This window comes from Lemur catta, chromosome 1 (genome assembly GCF_020740605.2).
Source record: "Lemur catta isolate mLemCat1 chromosome 1, mLemCat1.pri, whole genome shotgun sequence".
NCBI lineage: Eukaryota > Metazoa > Chordata > Mammalia > Primates > Lemuridae > Lemur > Lemur catta.
The window spans coordinates 118,546,756-118,574,754 of NC_059128.1; the positions used below are offsets into that span (position 1 = coordinate 118,546,756).

General features: G+C 58.2%; 2 protein-coding genes across 7 annotated transcripts; both read left to right on the plus strand.

Annotated features, from left to right (window-relative positions):
- Positions 1 to 884: 884 nt before the first annotated feature.
- ATP13A1 (ATPase 13A1) lies at positions 885 to 16,668 on the plus strand. 5 transcript variants are annotated; one of them, XM_045551478.1, is made up of 26 exons: positions 887 to 1,572; positions 4,081 to 4,170; positions 4,276 to 4,466; positions 5,994 to 6,066; positions 6,222 to 6,377; positions 6,470 to 6,539; positions 6,618 to 6,724; positions 7,213 to 7,342; positions 7,464 to 7,519; positions 7,749 to 7,875; positions 7,951 to 8,088; positions 8,166 to 8,286; positions 8,685 to 8,842; positions 9,234 to 9,409; positions 9,485 to 9,595; positions 10,758 to 10,883; positions 11,416 to 11,524; positions 13,051 to 13,250; positions 13,328 to 13,424; positions 14,122 to 14,279; positions 14,349 to 14,463; positions 14,544 to 14,740; positions 15,496 to 15,638; positions 15,867 to 15,978; positions 16,062 to 16,205; positions 16,336 to 16,668. In XM_045551478.1, the coding sequence occupies exons 1-26, from the start codon at positions 1,174 to 1,176 to the stop codon at positions 16,444 to 16,446; spliced, it is 3,615 nt and encodes a 1,204-aa protein (XP_045407434.1). In that variant the 5' UTR covers positions 887 to 1,173; the 3' UTR covers positions 16,447 to 16,668. The 5 variants fall into 5 exon arrangements, with proteins under 5 accessions (XP_045407424.1, XP_045407406.1, XP_045407416.1 ...); XM_045551468.1 differs by having other exon boundaries at positions 885 to 1,572; positions 14,122 to 14,463; XM_045551460.1 differs by having other exon boundaries at positions 886 to 1,572; positions 6,470 to 6,724.
- A 1,077-nt stretch (positions 16,669 to 17,745) lies between these two features.
- Positions 17,746 to 27,998, plus strand: LOC123638177 (GEM interacting protein). Of its 2 annotated transcripts, none has more exons than XM_045551594.1 (21): positions 17,746 to 17,889; positions 18,768 to 18,852; positions 19,349 to 19,424; positions 19,532 to 19,589; positions 19,915 to 20,040; positions 20,128 to 20,192; positions 20,294 to 20,407; positions 20,878 to 20,958; positions 21,036 to 21,206; positions 21,301 to 21,438; positions 21,840 to 22,036; positions 22,683 to 22,789; positions 22,863 to 22,952; positions 23,290 to 23,367; positions 23,441 to 23,595; positions 23,793 to 23,981; positions 24,078 to 24,215; positions 24,307 to 24,503; positions 24,809 to 25,169; positions 26,937 to 27,003; positions 27,136 to 27,998. In XM_045551594.1, exons 1-21 carry the CDS (start codon positions 17,871 to 17,873, stop codon positions 27,507 to 27,509), a joined length of 2,886 nt encoding a protein of 961 aa, XP_045407550.1. In that variant the 5' UTR covers positions 17,746 to 17,870; the 3' UTR covers positions 27,510 to 27,998. The 2 variants fall into 2 exon arrangements, with proteins under 2 accessions (XP_045407550.1, XP_045407558.1); XM_045551602.1 differs by having other exon boundaries at positions 22,872 to 22,952.
- The last annotated feature ends 1 nt before the right edge of the window (position 27,999 follows it).

Sequence of the window (27,999 nt, forward strand, 5' to 3'; positions counted from 1 at the left end):
GGTTGAGAGGATGCTTAGCTTGATGTCATGACCTTGGACTGACACCAAGAATCAGAGCACTGGAGGCGTCAAAAAATGATGTCATGTTTGAATACATTCAGGTTGCAAAGTATTATTGGAAAAGAAAACTGAAAGATTGACTTTTAAAACGAAGCTGCAAAAAAAAAAAAAACTGAAAGAGTAAACATACCCTATCACATAATGGGACAGAAAAAAAGTCATCATTATTTTTATTGACTGTTATCTTGTTAAATATTAGTACCTGATTATTAAGTCGTATTGCATTCACATTCTCCTTTTACAAGGTCTTACCTTTATGTTACCTTTATGTATCTCAAGAATATGCAACAAATAACCTACAAAATTTAATAACAATAATCTATAAAATTTAAATATCCAATAAAGAATTTAAAAAGGAGTTTAAATAAATTGCTGTATCAAAGGACTGAAAGAAACATTATAAAATGTTTTTTCTCACACACACACATTGTTTAATTAATCCTGCTATAAATTACCACTAATCGGCAGTGTTAAGTAGTTCTGTTGTGGTTTTGTTCAAGCAGCATTTCTGCAACAGTACAGTTAAATAATACAGACTAATACTAATATATAATTTTAAGTTAACTATCAATTTTTCGTTTTTCTATGTTAAAGTAATAACTTTGTCTAATTATTATCCATTACATTACCGCTCTTCTGGCTCGAGTCCCCGACCCTGCTCTTCACAAGCCCCACCCTCACAACGGGCTCCGCCCCCGAAATGCCGCGTTTCTCTGACGGGCCCCGCCTCCTCAGCGTCTAGGTTCCACCCCTCGCGACTGGCTGGTGCCCGCGTAATCACGGAGTAGGGCTCGCCTCTTCCGGTTCAGGTTGTCATGGTGGCGCCTAGTTCGCCCTGCGTGTCTCGTCTTTTCCGGTCTCAGTCCGGCGTGGCAGCACGGACAGGCTACCCTAGGTCTTTCAGACCCTATCTGTTATGAGGGCGCCCTGCCTCTTCTTCCGGCCACAGCCTGTCATGGCGGCGCTTTGAGTAGCCACTTCAGGAGCCAACCTGCACTGTTGCCCTGGCTCTTCCTAGGCCCGGCTCCCATGGTAGCGCTCAGGGTTTACCGGAAGTAAAACATCGGAAGTGAGGCGTGTCTCTGCCCGGAAGCGAGCTCGGCGCTGGGAAAGATGGCGGCGGCAGCGGGCACTGTCGGCAACGCGGAGCCTTACGAGGCCCGGCCTTTCGGGCTACGGCACGGGAGGCAGCCCAAACCCGGGTCGCAACCGTGCGCGCCCCTTGCCGCAGGGCCGGCGCTTATAGCGAGCGGCGACGAACTGGTCGCCGCAGTGTGGCCGTACCGGCGGCTGGCGCTGCTGCGGCGCCTCACGGTGCTGCCATTCGCGGGGCTACTCTACCCAGCCTGGGTAGGTGCCGCGGCTGCCGGCTGCTGGGGCTGGGGCAGCAGCTGGGCGCAGATCCCCGAGGCCGCGCTACTCGTGCTCGCCGCCATCTGTCTCGCGCACGCGCTCACTGTCCTTTCGGGACATTGGTCCGTGCACGCTTACTGCGCGCTCACCTGTACCCCGGTAAGTGTGTGCGCACGAGCCCGACCCCGGCGCGGTTGTGCGGGGCGCTGCTGCGGCCTTCTTGTCAGTCCCATCTCCAACCGGGCCTCCCGTCTGCCGGGCCTGGGTCTCCAGCGGACCCCTCTATCCTTTGGCTCAGTCTTAATCCTGACCCCGCTGCTGACTTGCAGTGTGACCCTGGCGCGGGTTATTTACTTTCTCTGGAATTCCTCCCTGGTGTGGTCATTTAGATTTAATAAGATAATGCCTATAAAAGGCTTAGGGTAGGGCCCGGCGTACCTCGCTGTTTGGTAACGCTTTTTAATGCTAGCTCCCATACTCTGTTGTTTCCCTGGAAACAGTCCTGCCTTCCTTCTCATCTGTCTCCTACCTTGGTGTTCAAAGTGTAAAACTAGACCTGTGGGGTGGGTTTCTCCCATCTATAAAGCTTGGTCTAAAGACTCAAGTCCTACTAGCCAGCGCTCGGCGATCTTCCAAACTATGAACAAAACAAGCATGATATGCGATCAGTCCCAGTGTTTAAGAGGAGCAGGAGTTACTTATGAGCAATTGACTTAACTGCTTGCAGTCTCATTATATGTCTGTTTGGAAGATGAGAATGGTAATGGTGAGAACTGCTCAGGATGCAAAAGTAAGGCAGTGATTGTGACTTGTAGTCTAAAGTTTTGAATGAGTCAGGGAGCACCGCCATAGGAGGCAGTGACCATGAGCTGCCCTGGGTCAGCAGTTGACATCCAGTGACTGCACCACCTTCCTCTGGGCCTGCCTCAGATGACACTGCCAGTGAGCCTCCCCTCTGATCCCAGGTGTGTGTCTTTCTCAGGAAGAGGGAAAGAGACAAAAGCCTTCTTTGGCTGCTAATGTGAATTGAAACCTCATTCTTCCTCTTAGAGAGTAAACTCATTCTCCTCTCTAATAGGACTTATCCCAGGGGAGGGACTCAGCTTGGTGGCTTTGAGTTGGTATAATGAAAGATCTCAGTGAGGGACAAAATAAAGGAAGGGAGTGGTGTGGGAGAGTGTGACCTTCCCCAAACTTCCAGCTGCCTTTGTCTTGCAGCTAAACAGCATAGCTGTTAAGTTCCTCTCCAGGGATAGAGAACTGGGAGGAGGTAAGCAGCCCAGTGGTTAGGAGAGGCAGATCTGGGTTTGCATCAGAGATCTCAGACAGGGCTGCTTCTGCTCTCCCAGTTTCAATTTCCCCCTTCTGTAAAGTGAGAAACGTAACACCTACCTCCCTGGTGCCATTGTGAGAGGCAGACATGATAATCTGCAAAGCCCAGAGCCAGCATGGTGTATAGTGCCTTGTACTTTTCTTCCATGGCATTATCAGAGATTGTGGCTGTATATTTGTCATTATTTTCCACCTGGTTTGTTGGCCCATGAACTCCCCAAGGGATGACGCTTCATTTATCAGGGTCACCACTGTGCTCCCCACTACCCATGCAGCAGGATGAATACAGTTTAGGACTGAGGGAGCACTAAATGAGCTCCATTCAGTGCCTCCTGTGTCTTAGGTGCTGGGGAAACAGCAGTGAACAAAACAGGCAAATCCCACTGCCTTTATGGCATTACTAGGAGAGAGAACTCACAGTCAGCAGTTGATAAAGAGAGATAATATAGGCATGAGGATGGGAACTTTGCCAGGGAACTTTAGATGGGGCAGCGAGGGAAGGGCTCCTAAGAGGTGAAGTTTCAGCAAAGGCCTGAAGCGACAAGGGAGCCAGCTATGCTAATGTGTGTTCAGGGCAGAGAAAACAGCACATGCCCTTAGCCAAGGCATGGACGTGCCTCCTCTGCTTGAGGACACAGGGAGAAGAGTGAGCAGGGTAGGAGAGGAGACGGAACCGAGCAGGAGGCCAGATAGGTTGTGACAGGGGCTTGGCTCATGAATTGAGGGTGGACTGGGTGCCTAGTAGCATTCTTCCTGTTTGAGTTCATGTTACAGTCAGCAGAGCAGAGCCCTGGGCATTGGGTGCTGTCTGTGACCCCAGCTTTAAGATACAGGACCTGGGCCGGGTGCAATGGCTCATGCCTATACTCTGGGAGGTCTAGCACTCTGGGAGGTCGAGGTGGGAGGATTGCTTGAGCTCAGGAGTTTGAGACCAGCCTGAGAAAGAGGGAGACTCTGTGTCTACTAAAAATAGAAAAATTAGCCAGGTGTGGTGGCGCATGCCTGTAGTCCCAGCTACTCAAGAGGCTGAGGCAGGAGGATCGCTTGAGCCCAGGAGTTTGAGGTTGCTGTGAGCTAGGCTGATGCCATGGCACTCTAGCCCAGGCAACAGAGTGAGACTCTGTCTGAAAAGAAGAAAAAAAAAAAAGATACAGGACCAGAGGCACAGCAAGGTGGTGTTCCTTGTCCCTGGGATGGACTGGGGAGTGGCTGAGCCAGCATCCAGTGGCATATTCTGGAACATGCCCATGAGGCCTCTGCACCCAAAATCTCCCCATGCGGGCCATCAAACTATGGGCTGAGAAGAACTCAACAGCAATGTTTTGCCTCTGGCAGGAGTATGACCCCAGCAAAGCGACCTTTGTGAAGGTGGTACCAACCCCCAACAATGGCTCCACCGAACTCGTGGCCCTGTACCGTGACAAGGTAGGGACCGAATGCCAGGCTGCCTGTAGCAGGGGTTTGGGTGGGAGTTCCAGGTACTGACACCCAGGTCAGGAGCCTCTGCCACACACATGCCTTCTAACTCAGGGCGAAGACGGGCTTGAGGTGCTGTCCTTTGAATTCCAGAAGATTAAGTATTCCTACGATGGCCTGGAGAAGAAGCAGTTCCTCCCTGTGGCCTTTCCGGTGGGAAATGCCTTCTCATACTATCAGGGCAACAGAGGGTTCCAGGAAGACTCAGAGATCCGAGCAGCTGAGAAGAAATTTGGGAGCAACAAGTGAGTTCCTGGCTTCCCTTAGGGTCCTTTGGCCTTCCTGCCCCTTCCCATTCAGGAAGCGGAGACAGAGGCCCATCCTGGCCGCCTTTTTAGCCAGACATGCCAGGTGAACGTGGCGCTGTTTGCGAAACATGCTCTAGTTTAGTTTACCCCAAACCTGCCTGCTGGCAGGAACCCCCAGAGGGCCTGGAGCCCTTGCCTTGTGGCGTGAAACCCCGAGTGTGCCACTCTTGGCGGGAGCTGGCCCGTGGCCCCTTCCCAGTAACAGTTGGCTGTTCGTCCTTGTTTTCTTGTTATTGCACTTCCCCTCTTCATCTTAAATTCCTTAGGTTTCAGTCCTCACTGTTCTGCTCAGACATATGTCAGCGTTTCAGTAATGGTGATAAAGACATTGGTGATCCTGATGGCTTCTCTTTTGTACTGGGTAGAATGGCCGATGCTGGCTTTGGTTTTGAGTCTCTGGCTGAAACTGCAAAAGTTAAAAATATAATCAGCATCACCAAGGTGTTACTCCCCCAAGACGTCAACCCAGCACCAGGCAGAAAAAACAGGCCCAGGACCCCTGCCAGCCCACGTGCTCTCTCCTTTAATCTTTACCAAAACCACGAGTGCTGGCGCGGCTGGGAGGGGCAGAGCTAGGCTCCAGATGCTGTGGCTTAGCTTCAGGGCCCCCATCCTGGCCGCCACAGCAATGGTCCTCAACCTGGAAACCCACAGAGCTCCTAGGGGCTTCTTCCTCACTTAATTGCTTTTCAGTAGATTACAACTGTGTTTACCACAACTATCGATCTAGTACGAAGATTTATAAGAAATACTTACCCATCTCCTCTCCCTGAGGTCACCCACATCAATGGCCTAGGACAGCAACGTTCCCTTTCACACCATTCTTCCTGCTCGTGCAAAGGCGCCCACCAAGATGCGGGAGGGGGCTCTCTTGTCACTGTTTGTTTTCATAACAGTAGGGTCATTCTTCATGTTTTTCACATCCCAGGCCTGGGATGTCCATCCAGTTACAGGGCAGGATGGGGGCGACCGTGGTTGACAGCAGAACACCCCCTTGGGCCCAGCTCCTTGCATTCCAGGGCTTCTATTCCAGCAGTTTTTAGGAACTCCCAGCTTCAGTGGGGGTGGGGCTCAGGCTCCATCTTTTGGGCCCCTGGGGGAATTTGCAGCCAGTATCCAGCTGCCCAGGCCTCCTCTCTGCGACTTCAGTCAGGCACTCCTCCACTTGTCACGTCACCCAAGCAAATGACGGGGTTCTTGTCTCACACCAGCCCCGCAACTGCCGGAAGAGCCTGTTGGTAGACTGAGAAGCTTCCTCGGGCTCCTGCAGAGCAGAGGGCTGTGGGCAGGCAGCATGTCTGCCCCAGGTGAGGCCCGGATGAGGAGAAGCCTGAAGGCTTGCCCAGGTTCCCAACACCCACCCACGGCTCCTCATGTTTCGGGCGAGCGGAGGTGTCAGGGTGGGGCCTCCACACCCTAGAGGCCTTACGCCAGGAACAGGATGTGGGGTCTGGTCGCTTGCAGGGCCGAGATGGTGGTGCCTGACTTCTCAGAGCTTTTCAAGGAGAGAGCCACAGCCCCGTTCTTCGTGTTTCAGGTAAAGCGGCAGCTCTCGCCATTCTCGCAAACCTGTCTGCCACTTCCAAACGCCCAAACCCTGTCCCTGTCCTCATGCGTCAGAGCCTGTGGGCAGAATAGGCTCCCGGGGGACAGGATGGGTGGGGTGGGGACAGACAGGCTGATGTCCCACAGGTGTTCTGTGTGGGACTCTGGTGCCTGGACGAGTACTGGTACTACAGCGTCTTCACGCTGTCCATGCTGGTGGCGTTTGAAGCCTCCCTGGTGCAGCAGCAGATGCGGAACATGTCGGAGATCCGGAAGATGGGCAACAAGCCCCACATGATCCAGGTGTGCGTGGTGGGGAGAGTCCTGCCCAGTCTGGGGGTGGGCACAGTGCAGGCACGTTTCCGCGGTGACACTTGCCGCCCCTCACTGCCCAGGTCTACCGAAGCCGCAAGTGGAGGCCCATCGCCAGCGACGAGATTGTTCCCGGGGACATCGTCTCCATTGGTGAGGCCCAGTTCCACTCCATCCAGGTGGGAGCCCTGCCTCCGGGCCTCTGGCCAACCCTCCTGCCCTGCCCTGCAGGCCGCTCCCCGCAGGAGAACCTGGTGCCCTGCGACGTGCTGCTGCTAAGGGGCCGCTGCATTGTGGATGAGGCCATGCTCACCGGGGAGTCGGTGCCGCAGATGAAGGTGGGTGGCAGGAGGTGGGGGGTCCTCAAGCTACTCGGGAGGAAACAGGCCAGGAAAGGGCGGGCCAGTGGCTGGGCCAGGATCCCACCCAGGTGCAGATGGCGGAGGCGGGTGGGCTCGGGTGAGTGCCGTGGACAGGAGGAACTGGGAGGTGGTGGGAAGGAAGAAGGTGAGAGAAGCCAAGGGCAGCCAGGGTATTTGTGGGTGCCCGGGGGTGTCAGAGCAGGTGGACTGAGAGAGGGGGTGAGTCCTGGGAGAGGCGGGTGTGGTGGGGTCACAGGGAGTGGGAACTGCAAGTGCAGGGCGAGAGGAGACGGGATGCCGCCCCCGGTGAGGGTGGGGCCTGGGACCTGGGTGGGATGCGCCAGGTCGGGCAGGGAGCCCCATGAGGTCAGACTGGCTCATCGCAGCTGCAGGGCCAGCTCTCCAGAGCTGGGGAAGGAGGCAGAGTGGCCCCGGCCATCCAGGTTCACCACCTTCCTCCCCAGGAGCCAATCGAAGACCTCAGCCCAGACCGGGTGCTGGACCTCCAGACTGACTCCCGGCTCCACGTCATCTTTGGGGGCACTAAAGTGGTACAGCACATCCCCCCACAGAAAGCCACCGCAGGCCTGAAGCGTAGGTGCCTCGTGGGTGTCTGGGGTGTCCTGGCTTCCACCCCCTCCTCCCACATCTGTTTGATCGTGAGGGAGTCAGGACCAGGAGGCAGGAATGACAGTGGCTCTGCTTGTCTCCCCAGCGGTCGACAACGGGTGTGTGGCCTACGTCCTGCGGACTGGATTCAACACGTCCCAGGTGTGGGGCCTTGCCTGGATCTGGGGAGGTTGGGCCCCAGGGTGAGCGGGGGACATTCAAGCCATCACCCTTTCAGACCCCAGAACATCCAGCCCACAGGCTCGGGCTGGCAGCAAGTGCCTGGGCCAGGGCCAGGGTGCAGAGGCCAGCCCAAGACCAGGCCTGCTTTCCCAGGCCTCAGGTTCCGGTGGGAGCCCGGACAGCAGAAAGGTGTCCTCTGTCCCTCCAGGGCAAGCTGCTGCGCACGATCCTCTTTGGGGTCAAGCGGGTGACCGCAAACAACCTGGAGACCTTCATCTTCATCCTCTTCCTCCTGGTGTTTGCCATCGCTGCTGCCGCCTACGTGTGGATTGAAGGTAAGCGCCACGGCCCCGACCGGCCCCTGTAACCCCGCCTCTGAGGCCCCAGGCTGGCAGGCCCTGTCTCTGCAGGCACCAGGGACCCCAGCCGGAACCGCTACAAGCTGTTTCTGGAGTGCACCCTCATCCTCACCTCGGTCGTGCCCCCTGAGCTGCCCATCGAGCTGTCCCTGGCCGTCAACACCTCCCTCATCGCCCTGGCCAAGCTCTGTGAGTGTGTCGGGTGTGGCTGGGCACTGAGCGGGCCGGGGCCTGGCAGGACCCCTGACGCCAGCTCCTGTCCCCAGACATGTACTGTACGGAGCCCTTCCGCATCCCCTTTGCTGGGAAGGTCGAGGTGTGCTGCTTTGACAAGACGGGAACCTTGACCAGTGACAGCTTGGTGGTACGCGGCGTGGCTGGGCTGAGGTGAGCGTCAGGGGCCCTGGGCTTAGGGGCTGCCCAGCAGGGGGCTTCTGGGAGGTCTGGGGACAGCCCGAGCCCCCGCAGTGAGGGCCTGCCTCAGGGGGTCTGTCTCCTAAGGCTTCCTTAAAGTCTCCAGGGTGAGAGGTGGCGGTGGCATGGAGGCTCAGTTCGGGCCTAGAGCAGCCAGCCAGCCTCCATCCCACACTGGCCGTGTGACCCACACACGCGATGCTTGACTTCGGGGGCATCTGTGAGGCAGGTAGAGGTCTCACAAAGACCCAGCCTGAGACCCCCAGTGACCGACACAAGGCGAGTGCTCCATGCGGGTCCCTCCCCTGGGAGAGGTGCAGCTCCACCCTTCTGCCTCCGCCCGGTAACCAACGGTTACCCCATCCTTGCAGAGATGGGAAGGAGATGACCCCCGTGTCCAGCATCCCAGTAGAAACACACCGGGCCCTTGCCACATGCCACTCCCTCATGCAGCTTGATGACGGCACCCTCGTGGGTGACCCCCTCGAGAAGGCCATGCTGACCGCTGTGGACTGGACACTGACCAAAGGTGAGGGCTGGAGCCTCAGGCCCAGCCAGGGCGAGCCACCAGCTCTCACGGCCCGGGCAGGCGGGCCGCACCCCTCAGACACCTGGGGAACAGGCAGGCCCACGACTCTGGCATTGCCCCAGACGAGTGGGCACAGGCTCACCTCAGAGCCAGGGCAGGGCACGTCCTTGGGCATCCCCCTGGGTTGGAATCTGGCCTTCCCTGGCTGAAGCCATAGTGCTAGGGTCCTCCGACCACACGTCCCCCAGCTCTGACCCCCTCTCTAGCCCAGAGGCCCCCAAGCAGGCCCTGGGAGAGGCAGGAGGGAGGTGGGGAGGCCGGGGGAAGAGATGGGGGCTTGGCTGCCTGTTTGGAGCAAAGCCCCTCAGGACTCGTACTTATTTGTTTCCAGATGAGAAAGTATTCCCCAGAAGTATTAAAACTCAGGGGCTGAAAATTCACCAGCGCTTTCATTTTGCCAGTGCCCTGAAGCGGATGTCTGTGCTTGCCTCGTACGAGAAGCTGGGCTCCACTGACCTCTGCTACATCGCAGCCGTGAAGGGGGCCCCCGAAACCCTGCACTCCATGGTGAGCCAGCCGCGGCCCGGGGCGGTGGGGAGGAGGCGTGGGGCGGTGGGTGACATCCCCCTGCGTTCCCTGCAGTTCGCCCAGTGCCCGCCCGACTACCACCACATCCACACTGAGATCTCCCGGGAAGGAGCCCGCGTCCTGGCACTGGGGTACAAGGAGCTGGGGCACCTCACCCACCAGCAGGTAAGGACCCGGGCTGCCCCCAGCCGCCCCCACCATGTGCCTGGCCGTCAGCTCCTCCCTGGAGTCCACCCCCTGTCCCCTACAGCTCCATGGTGAGTGGGTGCCATGGGTGCAATTTCGTCCTCCACCTCAGCCTTCCTTCGGAGGCCCCAAGTGGCACTCAGTCCTCAGTCCCCCGCCATGGGGGCCCATCCTGTCCTGGCTCCCGCGGCCACATCATGCAGAGCACACCCAGACCTCGCCTGCCCCCACCTTGGGGTGTCCCACACACCCTGCTCCTTCCCTGCCGAACCACCTGGTGCCTGCAAGAGCTTGGCACCCTCAGCTCCCTCACCCCGTGTCCATCATCCACAAATCTGTCCTCCGGCCCCCACTGCCAGCACGTCTGCCAGGTTACCGGTGTCTGTCTGCTCCGTTTTCAGTCTGCACCCTGCAGCTGCGGGATCCTTCCAGAGCCTAAGGTCAGGTCGCAGTGCTGTGTGCAGAGGCCAGGCCTAGGCTCTCGGCCGCCTCATTCCTGCACCTGGAGCCCCTTCTCCCAAGTGGCACGGGCCCTCACCCCCTTCAGAGCCGCCATGTCTGAGGCCTTCCCGCCCCGCCCACCCCCCACCTGATTCCATCCCCTGATCCTGTCTGCCCTGCCCCCACCTTCATCTCCCCCGTGGCTCCCAGCCCTCTGATGTCTATGACTTTCTTTGTCACGTTTGTCCTCGGGTAGAATGTGAACTCCCTGCAGGCAGGAGTGTTCTTGCCTAGTCTCTGGCATGTGGTGGAGGGTACGTCAGGGACATGGCCAAACCCCATTACTTGGAGAGTCCCAACTTTGTTGACATGGAAGCTGAGCCACGGGGGGCTCCATGATGTGCCCACGTCCACAGCTAGGAGGTAAAGGTACAGTGGGGGGCCCAGGCCACCCAGCCGCTGCCAAACCCCGTCCCTCAAGGGTGCCTAGCACCTCTGTCCTCCTGACCTTAGCATGTCCCTGCTGCAAGGACAGGAGCTTCACTCACCTCCCCTGTACTCAGCACCGTCACAGGAGGTTGTACTTGCTGAGGAAGTGTCCGCTGTCCCCCTGGCTCCCAGTGTGTGATCAGAGCTCAGCAAATGCAGAGAGGGAGTGGCGGGAGGGACAGATGATGAGGGCACCTGTGTCCCCCCACAGGCCCGGGAGGTCAAGCGCGAGGCCCTGGAGTGCGGCCTCAAGTTCGTCGGCTTCATCGTGGTCTCCTGTCCGCTCAAGGCCGACTCCAAAGCCGTGATCAGGGAGATCCAGAACGCGTCCCACCGGGTATGGACGGGGCTGGGCTCCACCTGCAGAGAAGTCAAACAGGCAGGAATGTGACAATTCTAGCCTCACAGCTGGGCAGGCAGTGGGGGGTGGGCACTCAGGTCTTTACAGCGAGTAGACTGCAGATTTTGGCCCAGCGAGATTATAGCTCAGGTGCTTACGCTGGTCCTGGCCCAAGGACTCTTTGGGACTCACCTGTGCCAGTCCCTCTCTCCTCCTTCTCATTGTTGAAATGTTCCCCCGGGTAGCAGATACCAAGCCAAGAGGGTCCACACCAGGGGCTGGCTCTTAATCTGCATTGCAAATAAAAGCTATGGGTGTTCTCGGAAGGACACACAGACATGTGTCTTTTGTGCAAAACACCCTGGGTGGGGGTGGATTGTGGTCCTTGGAAGTCCATTCAGGGTCTCTATTGGAGGGCCGGGAGCTCCCGCCCTGGCCTGCCTTAGGAGACTTGGCAGCAGGTCTCCAGGCTGGATTTCTGCCCCGCTGGGCCCGCCCTGATGAACCTTTCTGCCCCTCCCTCCCCCAGGTGGTCATGATCACAGGAGACAACCCGCTCACTGCCTGCCACGTGGCCCAGGAGCTACACTTCATTGACAAGGCCCACACGCTGATCCTGCAGCCTCCCTTGGAGAAAGGTGAGGCCCCAGCACAGCCAGAGTAGAGGGTCAGGGGATCCTGAGTCCAAGAACAGCTCTCATCCCAGCAGCCCACCTGTGTACCAGGCCTAAGTGAGCAGCACAGTATCCTCAAGTACCTGTCACCACGGTGGCACCGCTGATCACAGCCCTGGCCCGTTGGGCACCTCAAGCAGCATGTCGGTGGTCACTGGTTCTGGCATCTGGGGCATTTAGGTGTTTATTTACAGTAACAAGGCGGTGGTGGTCACACCATATCAGGTTTCCTGAGTGCTCATGGGCAGATGCTACTCTGGCCTCATCCTTACACCCACCTTGGCCCCAGCAGGCAGCCCACACGCTGAGTGCTCAGTGTGGCCAGACCCCAGGCTCCACGCACGTTACCGCTGGTCCCTCCCCACTGTCCTGCCCCACATGGGACAGTTTGCCTTCCTGGCACAGAGGAGGAAGCCAACTTAGTCAGCTAGTGGGGCCCCTGCTGTGTAGACAAGGGAACAGAGGCTCAGGAGTGGACACACTTGCCCAGGTCACTCAATGTCACCATGGCTAAGGATTGGAACCCAGAAGGTCTGACTCCAGAACTCATAGCGTCTAAGCTCTCCTGAGTGACTCTTTAAGCAGCGCTCTGGTGTCAAACTAATGGAAGGGCAAGTCCAGCCCTAGCACCTCCTGGATATGGGCATGGTGTCTGTTGGATCCCCCTGGTGCATGGCCTGGGTGGAAGCAACAGAGGGTCCTAAGGGGAATCACATTAAGCAAGGTTGTCACAGGGCCAGGCAGGAAGGAAGGTGCTGCTGGGTAGGGTCAGGCCAGGCGGCTTCTGGAACTTCCCAACCCACTCTCAGAGTACTCAGTCCCCACTCTCATCTGCACTGTTGGTCCTAGGTCTCCTTCTGTCCTAGTCCCAGGTACTGGGCCCTTCCAGGGCCCAGGGATTATGGGCAGTTAGCCCAGAGGGGACGGCGAGGACTATTGATTGACAAACGAAGCTCCTCTAACAAAACAGCCACAACAAAAGCCAGGTGGAGATCGGTTTCCCTCCCACTCAAGACAGTCCAGGGTGAGCGGTCCAGTTGCAGGGTGAGCATCTGAGCCCAGCCCAGCCAGCGAGAAAGAGGAAGTGGATGACTTGGGAGCCCTGTCAGAGTGTATAGGGAGCCTGGCCTCCTCCGGAAAGCGGGATAAGCGGGATTTCAGATGGGCTGTAGGGGCAGAGATTCATTAGGTGATGAGCTGGTGTCAGGGACCTTGCATGAGGTAGGGAAGCGGCTTAGCTGAAATTGGGCTGCCTGGGTTCTCGGTTTCCCCACCTGCATCTAAGGGTTCTTTGGATGTTCTCGGTGGAATGTCCAGAGCAGGGCTGGGTGCCCGGTGGGGCTCAGGTCGGTGTACGTGGGTTGTCATCTGGGCAGCAGTTGGGATGGGTGCGGATGTGGGGCTTCCAGAGAGGAGAAACCAGCCAGTGCTCCAGTCCAAGTGCTGGGCAGCTGAGCCCCCGTCCCTGACCCTGCCTGCCTGCCCCACAGGCCGACCGTGCGAGTGGCGCTCCATCGACGGCAGTATTGTCCTGCCCCTGGCCCAGGGGTCCCCGAAGGCGCTGGCCCTGGAGCACGCGCTGTGCCTCACAGGCGATGGCCTGGCCCACCTGCAGGCAGCCGACCCCCAGCAGCTGCTCCGCCTCATCCCCCACGTGCAGGTGTTCGCCCGAGTGGCCCCCACGCAGAAGGTGCCTGCAGGGACCTGGGGGGAGGGGCACAGCGTCCAGGCACACAGGCCCTGCTCAGCCCGTCTCTGCCCATGCAGGAGTTCGTCATCACCAGCCTGAAGGAGCTGGGCTACGTGACCCTCATGTGCGGGGACGGCACCAACGACGTGGGCGCCCTGAAGCACGCTGACGTGGGTGAGCCCCATGGCCTGGAGTGGCTGCTTCCTCCTCAGACCTGGTGTTAAGGGACACGTCACTGAGCCAGAGAGATAGACCCAGCTCTCCCTGTACAGGGACAGTCCCGGGGCATTCATTCCTGTGAGGCAGCAAGTAGCACAGGGGAGGGAAGGGCCGGCAAGGGCAGGGGGTCCTAGGGGCTTCAAGGGCAGGAAGGGACATGAGGGTCCAGGAATAGAGGTGGAGGCCACGGGCCGGGGAGAGGGGGGACAAGTGGGGAAGGTGACTCCAAAAACCAGGAGCTGAAGCGCTTGCCGCGGGGTCACGGCCTCCGGGCTGCTGTCAAGAAGACACAGGTGTTCAATTCAACTTTAAAGATCAACCTAATGTGGTTTTTGTGCTTTTCCCATACTTATCTGCTTCGTCTAGTCAAGTGTTTATGAAGTACCATTTACCTTCTAGAATTGTGTTTCTTGGCAGTCCATTTCTTTGGAAATCAGTTTAGGTTTGACCCATCTAAATATCAGTGTGTTTCTTATTTGATTTGCAAGGGAGGTTCCTTGGTTTGTTTTGTCAAGTAGTTTGGAAAGCAGAATGGATGCTCTCCGGGGTCTCCTTGGGAGGTCTGAGGACAGTTCTGCACGAAAACAAGCTGCAGAGCTTGGTGCACCCCGGTGTGGAGCCTGCTCCTGGTCCTGACGCCCCCGCCCCCCAGGTGTGGCGCTCCTGGCCAATGCCCCTGAGCGGGTTGTTGAGCGGCGACGGCGGCCCCGGGACAGCCCCACCCCGAACAACAGTGGCATCAGGGCCACCTCCAGGACAGCCAAGAAGTTGGGGCTCCCACCCCCTGAGGAGCAGCCAGCCTCACAGAAGGTGAGTCTCGAGAGGGCAGCCATCTGTGCCCCCCTCTTGGCCAGGGCTCACCGCCTCCCACCCCCACAGGACCGTCTGAGCCAGGTGCTTCGTGATCTTGAGGACGAGAGCACGCCCATCGTGAAGCTGGGGGACGCCAGCATTGCCGCGCCCTTTACCTCCAAGCTCTCGTCCATCCAGTGCAGTGAGTCCCACGCTGCCCCTGACCCCCCGCCCACCCTGCCTGGCACCCTACACCCACACTCGCCTCCTCCCACCCCGCAGTCTGCCACGTGATCAAGCAAGGCCGCTGCACACTGGTGACCACACTGCAGATGTTCAAGATCCTAGCGCTCAACGCCCTCATCCTGGCCTACAGCCAGAGCGTCCTCTACCTGGAGGGAGTCAAGTTCAGCGACTTCCAGGCTACCTTGCAGGGGCTGCTGCTGGCCGGCTGCTTCCTCTTCATCTCCCGTTCCAAGGTGGGCCACGGGTGCTGGGAGGCCAGGGATGTGTGGGCCAGCCAGGCCGGGCTGCTTCAGGCGTGGCAACTGTCATCCCCAAGTTACAGACAGGGGTCCAGGGCCTAGAGGTGGGGGCCGTGCCCGGGTGGCACAGGCAGTGCCAGCAGTACAGTGCAGACCAAGGCTCCCGGACCCTTCCGAGGTGCACAGCTTGAGGTCCCACACTGTCCGTGGGCAGAGGTCTCGAGTGGGCCACACAGAGCCCCATAGGCAAGGAGGGGACAGTCAGGGGTACAATTCCTCAAAAGGGTAAAAACCCTCAGTGGGTCGTGGGCTCTAGGGGATGGCCTGGTGGACAGCCAGGGAGGCTCACGCAGCACTGACACTCAGGCCGGGGCAGGGAGGCCCCGGTGGCCAGAGAGGGTAAGTGCTGGGCTGCCTGGACCATGAGTGCCCCGTGGGCTCCGGGGAAGGCTTTGGTTTGCGCCAGTGCAACAGGAACAGGGAGAGTGGGATCTGCTTCATGATTTTAAGACCCCTGTGGCTGCCAAGGAGAGCGTAGACAGCAGGGCCCAGGCCAGGAAAGTGGCCCTGGGATGGGAGGGCCGAGAGGCGGGCAGGGATCTGGGGACTGGTGTGGACTCGTGACCACCAGGGTTTGGTGGCCGCTCTCTGCATGAGGCTTCCAAGGAGGCAGGGGTTACTGCCTGCTGAGTGGGTACCACAGTCCCCTGGGAGAGCCAGGCCCTGACCTCCCATCCCTGCCGCTGCAGCCCCTCAAGACCCTCTCCCGAGAGCGTCCCCTACCCAACATCTTCAACCTGTACACAATCCTCACCGTGATGTTCCAGTTCTTCGTGCACTTCCTGAGCCTTGTCTACCTGTACAGGGAGGCCCAGGCCCGGAGCTCTGAGAAGTGAGTGCCACCCCCAGAAGAGGTAATGCCCCTGCAGTCAGGAATGGCAGGAGGATGAATGCCCAGACACTGACGGGAGAGCCTGTGGGTCGTCTGGGCCAGGGAGGGACACAAGGCCAGGCCAGTATGGTCAGCCAAGCAGGGGCCTGGCTCTATGCCAGGGCAGCAGGGAGCCATAGAGGGTGTGTGAGCAGGAGAGGGAGCCGTGACCCCCACGCATCCCTGCAGGCAAGAGCAGTTTGTGGACCTGTACAAGGAGTTTGAGCCAAGCCTGGTCAACAGCACCGTGTATATCATGGCCATGGCCATGCAGATGGCCACCTTTGCCATCAACTACAAGGTGAGGCCTGGCTCCCCGCTCCCTGCATGCCCCGCCTGCCCACCCAGCACCCACCACATGCAGCTAGCTGTCCATCCCCGCAGGGCCCGCCCTTCATGGAGAGCCTTCCCGAGAACAAGCCCCTGGTGTGGAGCCTTGTGGTGTCACTCCTGGCTATCGTCGGCCTTCTCCTCGGCTCCTCGCCTGACTTCAACAGCCAGTTTGGCCTCGTGGACATCCCTGTAGAGGTGAGTGGCCCTGAGGCCACTGGGGCTCGGCTCGGGCCTGGCTGTGGGTCACTGGCTCACTGGCCCTCCTGTGGAGGTGACCTGGCCCCAGCTGCAGGTCCCCGGCTCATTGCCCTTCCTGCCCTGACAGTTCAAGCTGGTCATAGCTCAGGTCCTGCTCCTGGACTTCTGCCTGGCGCTCTTGGCCGACCGTGCCCTACAGTTCTTCCTGGGGACCCCGAAGCTGAAAGTGCCTTCCTGAGACGGCAGTGCTGGCATCCACTGCTCACCCTGGCTGCTGCCGGGCAGGAACCTGCCAGGGCCCCGGGAGGGAACGCTGCCCGCCCCCCCCACTACGGCAAGGCCATGCAGCCTTGCCCTTGGAAGACTGAGCTGGGACCCCCACAGCCCTCCATTGGCCTGGCTGGTAGAACCAGCCCTGGGCCAGCACCTTTGGTAAATAAAGAAGCATCTGAGATTTTAAGAAGCCCTGCCTCCACCTCTGTCTGTGCCATACCATGTTTACTGGGGGGGGCCGAGGGGGGTCAGGTGGTCACTGAGGAAGGTCCCAGCACCCTCCCTACAGGCCATGTGAGATTGTTAATGATGACACGCTCTGTAGCACGTTCAGCACTTGGGTGGGCCAAGCCTGCACCCCAGAGAACTCTATTATTTTCTAGTGTGACAATCACCCAAGTATTTCTGTGGTCTCAGTTTCACATTTTAATAAACATACTTCCAAGTATTTCCAGCCACACGTTCCACTGAATGCTGGCCGTGGGTACCTTTTCATAACTGAAAAGCTGCTTGTGGCAACTCCCAGGGCAGGGCTTCCAGACAAGCCTCCCGCGCTCCCCACCCTTTACCCTCAGCTGCTTCATGGTCCATGTGGCAGAGTGTGGCCAGTGGCCTGAGGAAGTCCCTGGGAACAGGAGCAAGGTGGGGGCGGAGGAATGGACCCCCGGGGCGGGTCTCAGGAGAGGAAGAGACATCAGACCCCACAGCAGGCGTGCCTTGCAGTCAAGAATGTTGGAGAGGCACTGACTCCTTGAGATACTGGGGGTGGGGGGGCCTAGGACAGTGGACCTCTCTGTCCCCCTCATGCCTAAAAGGGGCACTCTCTAGCTGTGCTGTAATCCGGGCTTTAAGAAATTGATTCAGGTTTAAAGGTCACAGGCCAGAGGTGTCGGATTTAAGAGCGTTATAATTCGATTGGAATCCGCCGGGACTTAAGGCCTCCTGGCTCAGATGGGTTGGGGTCCAAGAGACCTCCCGGCAGGGGGTCACTGGGTCTTCATGGGATGGAAGGTGCTCGTGCAGGCGTCCAGGGCTGGGCGGGCTCCGTGGGATCACTGGGGGCGGGGAATGCCGTGGCTCTGTGGGATTTGGGACAGCAAAAAGATCTGGGGAGAGAAAGCTTGGCCCGGATGGGTCTTAGGATGCCCAGGTCTGGGGCTCTGCAGGCTGGAGTGGTCGTTCAGGGATCTTTAGCCAGACAGTGTAGCGGGCGGCGCTGGTCCCGCGCGCCCGCAGGGCTTCCGGGCTGTGGGGCGTGGCCTCGACTGGGCGGGGCGACGCGGAAACCAGGCAGCAGCCGCAGCAGCAGCAGGAAATCGGGGCTGGGCCCCGCCGGCGCATGACCCTGTCCCCATCGTGGTCCCCACCGAGCGACACCCGGTCCTAGCCATGGATGCAGCAGAGCCGGGTAGGGGTTCTGGGATTCGGGAGGGACCTCACTGGACCATCCTCTCACCTCCTAAATTGAGGGGCTATACTCCTGTCCCTCTCCATCTGGAGAGCCTGCATGGGAAGGCTGCAAGGATCCTCCATTGTGGGGACCCTCATGCCAGGAGGGGCCTGCGACACCAGCCCCTGATTCCTCCCATCCCCCTTCCTATCCCTTGCCCCTGTCGCCTGGGGGAGGGGGCCCAGAAAGGGGAAGTGGCCACTTCTGCTTCTGATTGTTGTGATGGGGGCAGGGTGTCACGACCGCTGAGGGAGAGGGCAACACGGTAGGGTCCCCACAGGGCTCCTCCATAGCCTGGGAAGCAGGCAGTGCTAATCTGGGGCCCCTAGAAGAGGGGGCGGGGGCAGCAGCAGAAATGTGGCAAGGTCCAACTTGTGCTTCCGGCTGTCTTTGTGTCTGTAGTGTATGTGGAGTGTCATTCTGTCTTTATGTCTCTCGTGGTTTCAGTTCCTCCATGTGTGTTTCTGCCTCAGGCTCTGTTCCCTTCTGTCCCATGTGTATTTCCATCTGTCTGGCCTGGAGTCCATGTGGTTCCATTGTCAAGCAGGGTCTCTTTCTCAGGGCAGTGTGGCAGCATCTGGGGCATCTGTTTTGTTGCTTACTTCTGGGTCCACGTAGACCTCTGAGCAGCTGTCTCTGTTTGGTAGTGTCTGTGCCCATCTGCCTGCCCAGAGTTGGCCCCACCCAAGCCCACTCTCCCTCCATCCCACACTCCTCTCTCTCTCTCTCTCTCCCCCACTCCCCAGCCCCACTGTCCCTTTCTAATGAGACTGGTTGTGGTGTAGTGGGTAGAGGAAGGCAGTGGTTGGCCCATGTCTTACACTCTCTTCCCCCAGGTTTTCCCCCAGCTCCCGAGGGCAGGAAGAGGTACAGTGACATCTTCCAGAGCCTGGACAACCTTGAAATCTCACTGGGGAACGTGTGAGTCTGAGCCTGGGTCACCCCCAAATCCTGCCAGGATGTGCCAAATCCCTAACCATTTAGGTGCACTGAAGCCTCACTTGGAACCTGCATCATCCAGACCAACTTACCTAATAATCTGAGAAGTCTAGGATGGAATCCTCCAAGACACCTGTATATCCCAAAAGTTGCCCCCCAAAATTGACTGGAAATCCCCAAAGTGGTCCTAGGACCCCACATATCCTTCTTGTGACCCCTTAAAACATTTGAGATCCCTCTATAATATATTCTCACTCTATGAACCCCAAAGTTACCTGGGGCCCTTCAAATGCTATCTCAAGTCCCATTAAAAAACTCACCTGGTTCCCTCAAAACCCCATTCTTCAGACCTCCCAGATATAAGAGATGCCACAGAGGTGATGTCCAGGACCATCCCCCAAACTGCCCCAGGGTCCCCAGCACCCCTCAGCAGGACAGACTGGGTGGAGTGTGGCATCCTGACACCCTTACCCCCCAGGACCCTTGAGATGCTGGCTGGAGACCCTGTACTCCCAGGAGACCCAGAGCCTAACAAGGCCCCCCCAGCTGCTGTGGTGAGTGAGGAGTGGGGGGACAGGGAGGAGCAGCCCCAGGAAGAAGGGCATCAGGGAGGCAAGGCCCTATCCTGTCTGCTGCTGAATGCCATCTCCCTCCCCACCAGAACAGTGAAGCCAGCTGTTGGAGCAGCCCCTCCCTAGAGGGTCCTGCACCCCTCACAGGTAGGGGGCTTTGAGACCAGGACTATGGGGGCAGAAGAGAGTCCTTCCTTCAACAAGTCACCATTGACCACCTGTTCCATGCCAAGCATTGTCAGGTGCCAGGAACACAGTGCACACAATAGATTCCAACCCCTGCCCTCAGGGAGCCCCCAGTCTGTGTAGAGAATCTGTAAAATTGCAACCAGGACAAATGATCCCACAGGGATGTTGGGGGAGTTGTGAGGGTGTAGGACAGGGGCCACTCACTGGACTGGTCTGGGGCCTCAGAGAAGGCTTCCACAGGAGGGTAGGGTTCAGAAACCAGGGGTCCACCCATCTGCCCCAGGGGAGGAACTGGACTTGCGGCTCATTCGGACCAAGGGGGGTGTGGACGCAGCCCTGGAATATGCCAAGACCTGGACCCGCTATGCCAAGGAGCTGCTGGCCTGGACAGAGAAGAGAGCCAGCTATGGTGAGGACCCCTTCTGCCCCCACCCTCGGCCAGAGGCAGTGCCCAAATCCCAGCTGGACCCAGAACCCCTGCTGTTTCTCCCCACAGAGCTGGAGTTTGCTAAAAGCATCATGAAGATCGCCGAAGCTGGCAAGGTGTCCATCCACCAGCAGGTAGCCATGACCAGGCCCCCCGAGACCCCCAAAGCCCCCAGAACCCCAGCCTTGGCCCCACAGATCCTCAGTGGCCTCCTACATTCTCCCCCTACCCCGAGGCCCAGAGCCACATGCCTCTGCAATACATCTATACCCTGTTTCTGGAGCATGACCTCAACCTGGGAGCCCTGGTCATGGAGACAGTGGCCCAGCAGAAAAGAGACTACTACCAGGTAAGGGGGTATAAAAAGGGCACCTTGCTGTCCTTCACGTTCCCAATAACCAGGGAGGAAGGCATCACTGCCATCATCACCATTTTACTGATGAGGAAGCTGAGGCTCCGGGATGCTCAGAAACTTGCCCAAGGTTACCCAGCAGAGATTCAAACCCAGCTTCCTGTGCCATTGCAAAACCATCGCGCTTCTATTTGTTTGTGGGGAGCGGCAGGAGATGCTGAGTGTTCTTAGGAGAAAGTCTCAGTGTCTCTGGGTCCAGGCAGAAAGAATGGGGTGACCACTGAGGCTCTGCGTGGGGTGGGGGACAGCAAGTCTGAGTGAGAAGACCTTGGGGGAAGGGGGGTGGAGAATATAGACTCAGAAGAGAGTCCAGAGCAGGCAAGGCACATGGGTACGGGAGTAGAAGGATGGGGTGGGTGCCTCTGGGGTGTCCCGGAGGCAGCATTCCCATCCCCCACCCTTGCCAGCCCCTGGTTGCCAAACGGACTGAGATTGAGAAGTGGCGGAAGGAGTTCAAGGACCAGTGGGTGAAGGAGCAGAAGCGGATGGTGAGACCTGGAGCGGGTGGGGGACGGGCTGAAGGAGGAGAGGCAGGAGCGCTGACCTTCCTGCCACCACCCCCCAGAACGAGGCGGTGCAGGCGCTGCGGCGGGCCCAGCTCCAGTATGTGCAGCGCAGTGAGGACCTGCGGGCGCGCTCTCAGGGGTCCCCTGAGGATCCAGCCCCCCAGGCCTCGCCTGGACCCAGCAAGCAGCAAGAGCGGCGACGGCGCTCGCGAGAGGAGGCCCAGGCCAAGGTGGGGACCGGGCCACAAGCCCCTTCAGCGCTTTGGCACCCCCCACTGCCCTCCGCTGTCTGCCCCATGTGCTCTCTGGCCTGGGTTTCCCCAGGCGCATGAGGCAGAGGCGCTGTACCAGGCCTGCGTCCGCGAGGCCAACGCGCGGCAGCAGGACCTGGAGACCACTAAGCAGCGGATCGTGTCCCACGTGCGCAAGCTGGTGTTGCAGGGGGACGAAGTGCTGAGACGAGTGAGGCCCTTCCCCACGGCCACCCTGCCCTCACCCCGTTTGGACTCCGGCTGAATCCCACCCCACCCCGCTCCCCCACCCCGCCCCCCCCAATCACGCAGGGGGCACCTGGTACTATGGGCACTAGGACTAGTCCGTTTCCCTCAACCGCCAGTTCTCACCCCAGACCTGACTGCACCTGGCTGTCAGCCCCACCCCCATGGGGTCCTGTCCCCAGGATGATGCGGCCTCCACTCGTCCTGGGGCCATCTACCCTAGTCCCTAAGCTACCCCAATGTGACAGGCCCCGCCCACAAACCCTCGCCGCGATCCAGATCCGCCTTTAAGGGTCAGGCCCCGCCCTACCTCTGGCTCCGCTCCCAGGCCCCGCCCCTCCTTGACCTGCTGCCTCCACACCGCAGGTGACTCTGGGCCTGTTCCAGCTAAGAGGGGCGCAGGCAGAGCGTGGCCCCCGTGCCTTCGCCGCCCTGGCCGAGTGCTGCGAGCCCTTTGAGCCCGGCCAGCGCTACCAGGAGTTCGTGCGGGCGGTGCAGCCTGAGGCCCCGCCGCCCCCACCACCCGCCTTTTTCTTCCAAGAGTTCATTCCCTCCGCGCACAGGTGGGCCGCAGGAGTGGGGGTGGGGAAGGAACCCCCGAGTCGCGATGCCAGGCCGTTGGCACCATGGGGATGGGTACTCGAGGTCAGAGAACTCAAAACCTCTGGAATTTTATTACTCGACGTTTTCTGGGAGTTGGAGGGGTTGTCCCTTTTCTGGGAGGGACGGGACTTTGGGACTATTGCATTCAAGGGGCCACGATCGCCCAGCGCAGAGACTCACTCCTGTAATTCCAACACTTTTGGAGGCGGATGTGGGAGGATGACTTGAGGCCAGGAGTTGGACACCAGCCTGGGTAACATAGCGAGACCTCATCTCTACAAAAAGTTTGTAAAATCAGCGGAGCCTGGTGGCACGCGTCTGTAGTACTAGTTACTCTGGACGGAGGCTGAGGCAGGAGGATCCCTTGAGCCTAGGATTGAAGGCTGCAGTGAGCTATGATTGGGCCACTGCACTCCAGCCTGGGCAACAAAGTGAGATCCTGTCTCTAAAAAAAGAAAAGAAAAAAGAAAAAGAGGCCATAATGTTCATGGGCATCAAGGTTTGCAGACCCAAGTACTTGGAGGTGGGACCTAGACACAATGCCTGCATGTCATCATTCCAGGCCAGTTTCCTAGGGATCAAGCCCTCAAGCCCCTGTCATTTCAGCTCCCCTCTGGACACCAGAAAGAAACTCTCCGGGCCTCTACCTCCAAGGCTGGATGAGAGGTCAACTGAGCCAGGCACTTGGGAGGACTCAGGCACCAGCTGGCAGGGTAAGTGCAGTGAGGGCAGGGTAGGGATGGTACCAGGGCAAGGGGCCGTCCTTATTGACCTGTCCCCACCTAGGGACTCCAGGCCCCACTCCAGGCAGTGATGTGGACAGCATGGGTGGCAGCAGTGAGTCTCGGTCCATGGACTCTCCCACTTCGAGCCCAGGTGGGGATAGGACCTGGCCCTGACCCACAGCCCACCTCTGACCATCCTCCAACCCCTAGCCAAGCTCTGACCCTCAATCTCTAACCTATCCTTTGATTTCTGACCTACCCCACACCCCTGACCTGTTTCCTTAACCTCTGACCTATTCTTTTGATCCAACTTCTGAACCACCCCCAAGTTGTTGACTCATTCTCCAACCCTTAAACACTGACCTGTCTGATCCCCCCTCCTGACCTCTGACTCCTTCCTTGTGGGCATCTGTGAGTAGTAGTTCTGGAAGCCCTGGAATCTCCCATGACCCCTGTGACCCCCAACCTCTGTGACTCTCTGACCCCAGGCCCTGACACACGGCGGCTGGTGAAGGTTTCATCCATAGGCACCGAGTCCTCAGATGACTTTGAGGAGCGAGAACCTGGTGAGGCTGGAAGCAAGTGGGGCAGGATGGGACACAAGGTGGACCAGACACTCCTGACCCTGTCTCCCTGCAGACCTGGGAGACGGGCTGGAGAACGGGCTGGGCAGCCCCTTGAGGAAGTGGATACTGTCCAGTGCGGCTCAGACCCACCGGCTGCGGCGGCTGCGGGGCCCAGCCAAGTGCCGCGAGTGCGAAGCCTTCATGGTCAGCGGGACCGAGTGTGAGGAGGTGTGGCCTGGGCTGATGACCAAATGGCCTCTGCTGACCCCCAATCACCTCCCTGACCTGAGATCCCTACAACCTTGCTGCCTGTGAATGTGCCCTGATCTGATGATCTATAATCTCCAGTTCCCCAAGGAGCCCTACGACCTTCTCTTTCCCCACTGGCCCCCAATGACCTTCCTGACCCTGTGACCTTCCTGCAGTGCTTTCTGACTTGCCACAAGCGCTGCCTTGAGACTCTGCTGATCCTCTGTGGACACAAGCGGCTCCCCGCCCGGACACCCCTCTTTGGGGTCGACTTCCTGCAACTGCCCAGGGACTTCCCAGAAGAGGTTCCCTTTGTGATCACCAGGTGCACGGCCGAGATAGAACACCGCGCCCTGGGTGTGCAGGTGCCACCTTGACCCCTGACTGTCCCCAGAAGTGACCCAACCCTGTCAATGGCTGGATCATGAGCCAGGTGTCCCTTTCCTGCTTTTGCTCTGCAGGGCATTTACCGGGTCAGCGGCTCCCGGGTCCGGGTGGAGAGGCTGTGCCAGGCTTTTGAGAATGGCCGCGCATTGGTGGAGCTGTCAGGGAACTCGCCTCACGATGTCTCAAGTGTCCTCAAGCGATTTCTCCAGGAGGTGGGTGCTCAGGGGATTGTGGGGGGACTCAGGCTGAGGACCCTCCACAGCCCACCCACACTCTTGTCACCCCCACCCATTCCACCCCCAGCTCACCGATCCCGTGATCCCCTTCCACCTCTACGATGCCTTCATCTCCCTGGCTAAGACCCTGCATGCAGACCCTGGGGACGACCCCGGGACTCCCAGCCCCAGCCCTGAGGTTATCCGCTCGCTGAAGACCCTCTTGGTACAGCTGCCTGACTCTAACTACAACACCCTGCGCCACCTGGTGGCCCATCTGTTCAGGTGTGCATGGGTCCCTGAACCTTGAAATGTGACCCCCTTCCCTCAACATGTGACTGCTAACCTGCAGCTGACCCCTGACACTGATCTCAGACCTTTGACATGTGTTCTCTGAACTCTGAACCTTAATATGTGACTGGTAACTTTGGGTACTGACCCCTGACCCCCAACTCTGGGCATGTGGCTGCTGGTCTCAAACAGTGATCAAGACAACTTAGCCATCACATGGGCAAGTCACTGCTAGGCTTGCCTGTGGGTGCTACCCTTACCTTCATCCCGTGCCCTGACCCTTCTCATACCATCTCCAGGGTGGCTGCACAGTTTGAGGAAAACAAGATGTCTGCCAACAATTTGGGCATTGTGTTTGGGCCAACACTGCTGCGGTCACGGGATGGTCCATGGGCAGCCAGCACCATCCCTGTCACCTGCCTGCTGGACTCGGGGCACCAGGCCCAGCTTGTGGAATTCCTCATTGCTCACTACGAGCAGATCTTCGGGAAGGATGAGCTTCCCCTGGCCACTGAGTACCCACCCCGAGACTCCAGCCCCCAGCTGCTACCTCCACACCTTGGCCCAGACCCCCAGCCCCCAGCCCTAGCCTTGGACCCCAACCCAGACCCCAAGCCCCAGATTACCCTGGAGAAGCATACAGAGGCCACACCTCCCGAGGTAGGAACCTGCTGGGCCCATGGACTTGGAGAGGGCCTTCTCTCTGTTTAATTCTGTCACTGTCTATCTTGTCTTCCTTCCTTCCTTTCCCTTTAAAATCTCTTTCATTCTCTTCCTCTCTTCCTCCTCATTTAACCCACACTCATTCTGGAAGGAATAGTGAGGGATGGCAATGATGGATCACAGCAGGAGACAGCCCTGCAGAGGTACTAACGTGGGTGACCATTCATTCCTTCCACAGAATGTGTAATGAACACTTACTATATGCCAAGGATTGTTCTGGGCATTGCAGATACACCAGTGAGCTAAATATTCAAAGACCCCATCCTCTCAGCCCCTACATTCCAATGGGGAAAGATCAACAAGAAACAAAAACTATGATACAAAGTCAGTTATGTAGGACGTTATGAGGTGACAGTGATGAGTGTAACAGTGGACAGAAAGGGTATGGTGAGGGATGGGACAGCAGGAGCACCAAGGTAAGACGTGGAAGGGCATTTTGTAGCAGTAAGTAGGATGGTGTGGGCAGGTCTCACAGAGAAGGTGGATTTGCACAAAGGCTGGAAGGATGTAAGGGAGGAGCAAGCCATGTAGAGATCTAGGGAAAGGTGTTTAGGGCAAAGGGAACAGCCAGTGCAAAAGCCCTGTGGTGGAAGCATGCCTGGTGTTCAGGACACAGCCCTATCCTGTAGTGAATTAGAGGAAGGTGGTGGGAAGTAAGGCCAAAGAGGAGTGGGCCCAGATGGCTCTGCCAGCTGCCATTGACCTCGCACCTGTTATGAATGAGTCACAGACCACTGATGGACGCACACCGACTATGCATGGGGTACTATATAGGCTTCCCGCCATCCTCTCCACAGTCCTAATAGGCCCTGAGTGGTTAAGTGACCCTAAAAGGGGAGCCATTGCAGGTGAATCTTTAACAGAGCTCACGCATCAGGATCCAGAGCTCAGCTGGGAACCAGGAAAATGGTGGCAGTGGCCAGAACAACCCATGCCCAAGGCCTGTGCTCCTGGAATCCTGCTACACCTGCCATTACTGAGAACACGGGCATGCCCCATAGCAGCGCAGAGCTGGGAAGGGCTGCCAATGAGCTGCGGGTCTCTGAGAACTGGAATGGTTCATAAAGTGAAAAGCGAGAACTCAACGTAGAAAGAACTCAAGCTGCTATTACCATTTAGCTAAAGGCAGAACAGTGAACATACACAGATATACTAGAAAGCAGAAGTAAGCTTCATGCGGTTGCAGAGAGCAGCACAAGATGGTAGTTCAGAGGCACTGCCTAGTCCTAATGTGGAGATGGCTGAGCTACTCCCTGAATTTTTTTTTTTTTCCCCTAGAGACAGGGTCTCACTTTGTTGCTGGGGCAGGAGGGCAGTGGCATGATCATAGCTCACTGCAACCTCGAACTCCTGGGCTCAAGGTATCCTCCTGCCTCAGCCTCCCGAGTAGCTGGGACTATGGGTGTGCACCACCATGCCTGGCTAATTTTTGTGTTTTTTGCAGAGATGGGGTCTCACTATGTTGCTCAGGCAGTTCTCAAACTCCTGGCCTCAGGCAATCCTCCTTCCTCGGCCTCCCAAAGCACTGGAATTACAGGTGTGAGCCACCCCACCCAGCCAAATAGTATACTTTTAAGGGCATCTTCTATCCTCACAATTGCGAAGGAATTTTTGAAAATCCAGGAACAAGCCCTCAGCTCTCCAAGAGTCTCAAAGAACTGAGATTTTATTGTTGGGGTCTCATTTTTGGGTTTCTCCCTGCAGATTCCAACTCCACAGGGTGACCAGAGAGAGGAAGAGGCTGAAGATACCAAAGATGGGGAAGGGGAAGGTGAGTTTGTTGTGGAGTGGCTCAGAAGTTCTAGGGGTACCCCTGCCCCAGGGTGGCTTAGCTGAGAGATGACTCCTGGGAGGGTGTCCAGAGAACTTGGGGGTGCTCAGCATTGACCACCCCACTCCACAGCATCCAGCCAAGGCCCTGAGGACTTACTCCTGGGGACACAGTCTCGTGGCCACTTCAGCCGCCAGCCAGTGAAGTATCCCCGGGGGGGCGTGCGGCCTGTCACCCACCAGCTGTCCAGCTTGGCCCTGGTGGCTTCCAAGCTGTGCGAAGAGACCCCAGTCACATCAGTGCCCAGAGGGAGTTTGCGGGGGCGGGGGCCTGGCCCTGTTGCCGCCTCCCGTGAGGGCAGCCCCCTGCGCCGTGCCCCTCTGCCTAAGCATTTTGAGATCACCCAGGAGACAGCCCGGCTACTCTCCAAGCTGGACAGTGAGGCTATGCCCAAGGCCACCTGCTTCCCGGAGCCCCAGCCTGAGGAAGCCGAGGACCATCTCTGACCACCCTACCACCCTGACTAAGGAAGGGCCCAGGACTGAGAAGATGGATCCATGTCTCCCTAGCTCTGCCAACTTGGTGGCCAGACATTGGGCCAGGAGTTCAATGTTGGGGGGTCCAGAGAATTCCTGTAACAAAAGACTACATGGCTTGAAGGAGGCCTAAAACCTTTGTGGGGGCAATGTCCCAGTATCTCCCCCCAGACACAGGTCACTGCCAAGCAGCAGGGCCACTCAGGCTCAGAGGTCACTCAGGGTCAGTACTCAGGGTCAATACAGGTCATGAGATCCTTGGAATCCACCCTAGTCTCCTACTCCTGGACAAGGGTGCCTTTTGCTACTTTAGTTGTGGTCATTCCCTCATCCCTGCCTGCCTCCTTCACTGACTCCAAGAGACCTGTTCCTGGAGGAGGTGGACAGCCCAGACTCTACACCCTGGTGGTGCCCAGGGTCTGGGGTCTGATGGCCTCTGAATAAACTGTGGCCTGTGTAC

Bases quoted from the DNA above. Each gene is read 5' to 3' on its own strand.
- ATP13A1 (XM_045551450.1), top strand. From the start codon at position 1,174: ATGGCGGCGGCAGCGGGCACTGTCGGCAACGCGGAGCCTTACGAGGCC. The intron at 8,287-8,684 runs GTGAGCGTCAGG...CCATCCTTGCAG, and splicing joins CGCGGCGTGGCTGGGCTGAG to AGATGGGAAGGAGATGACCC. The intron at 10,884-11,415 runs GTATGGACGGGG...TCCCTCCCCCAG, and splicing joins TCCAGAACGCGTCCCACCGG to GTGGTCATGATCACAGGAGA.
- LOC123638177 (XM_045551594.1), top strand. The intron at 20,408-20,877 runs GTAAGGGGGTAT...CACCCTTGCCAG, and splicing joins AGAAAAGAGACTACTACCAG to CCCCTGGTTGCCAAACGGAC. The intron at 20,959-21,035 runs GTGAGACCTGGA...ACCACCCCCCAG, and splicing joins TGAAGGAGCAGAAGCGGATG to AACGAGGCGGTGCAGGCGCT.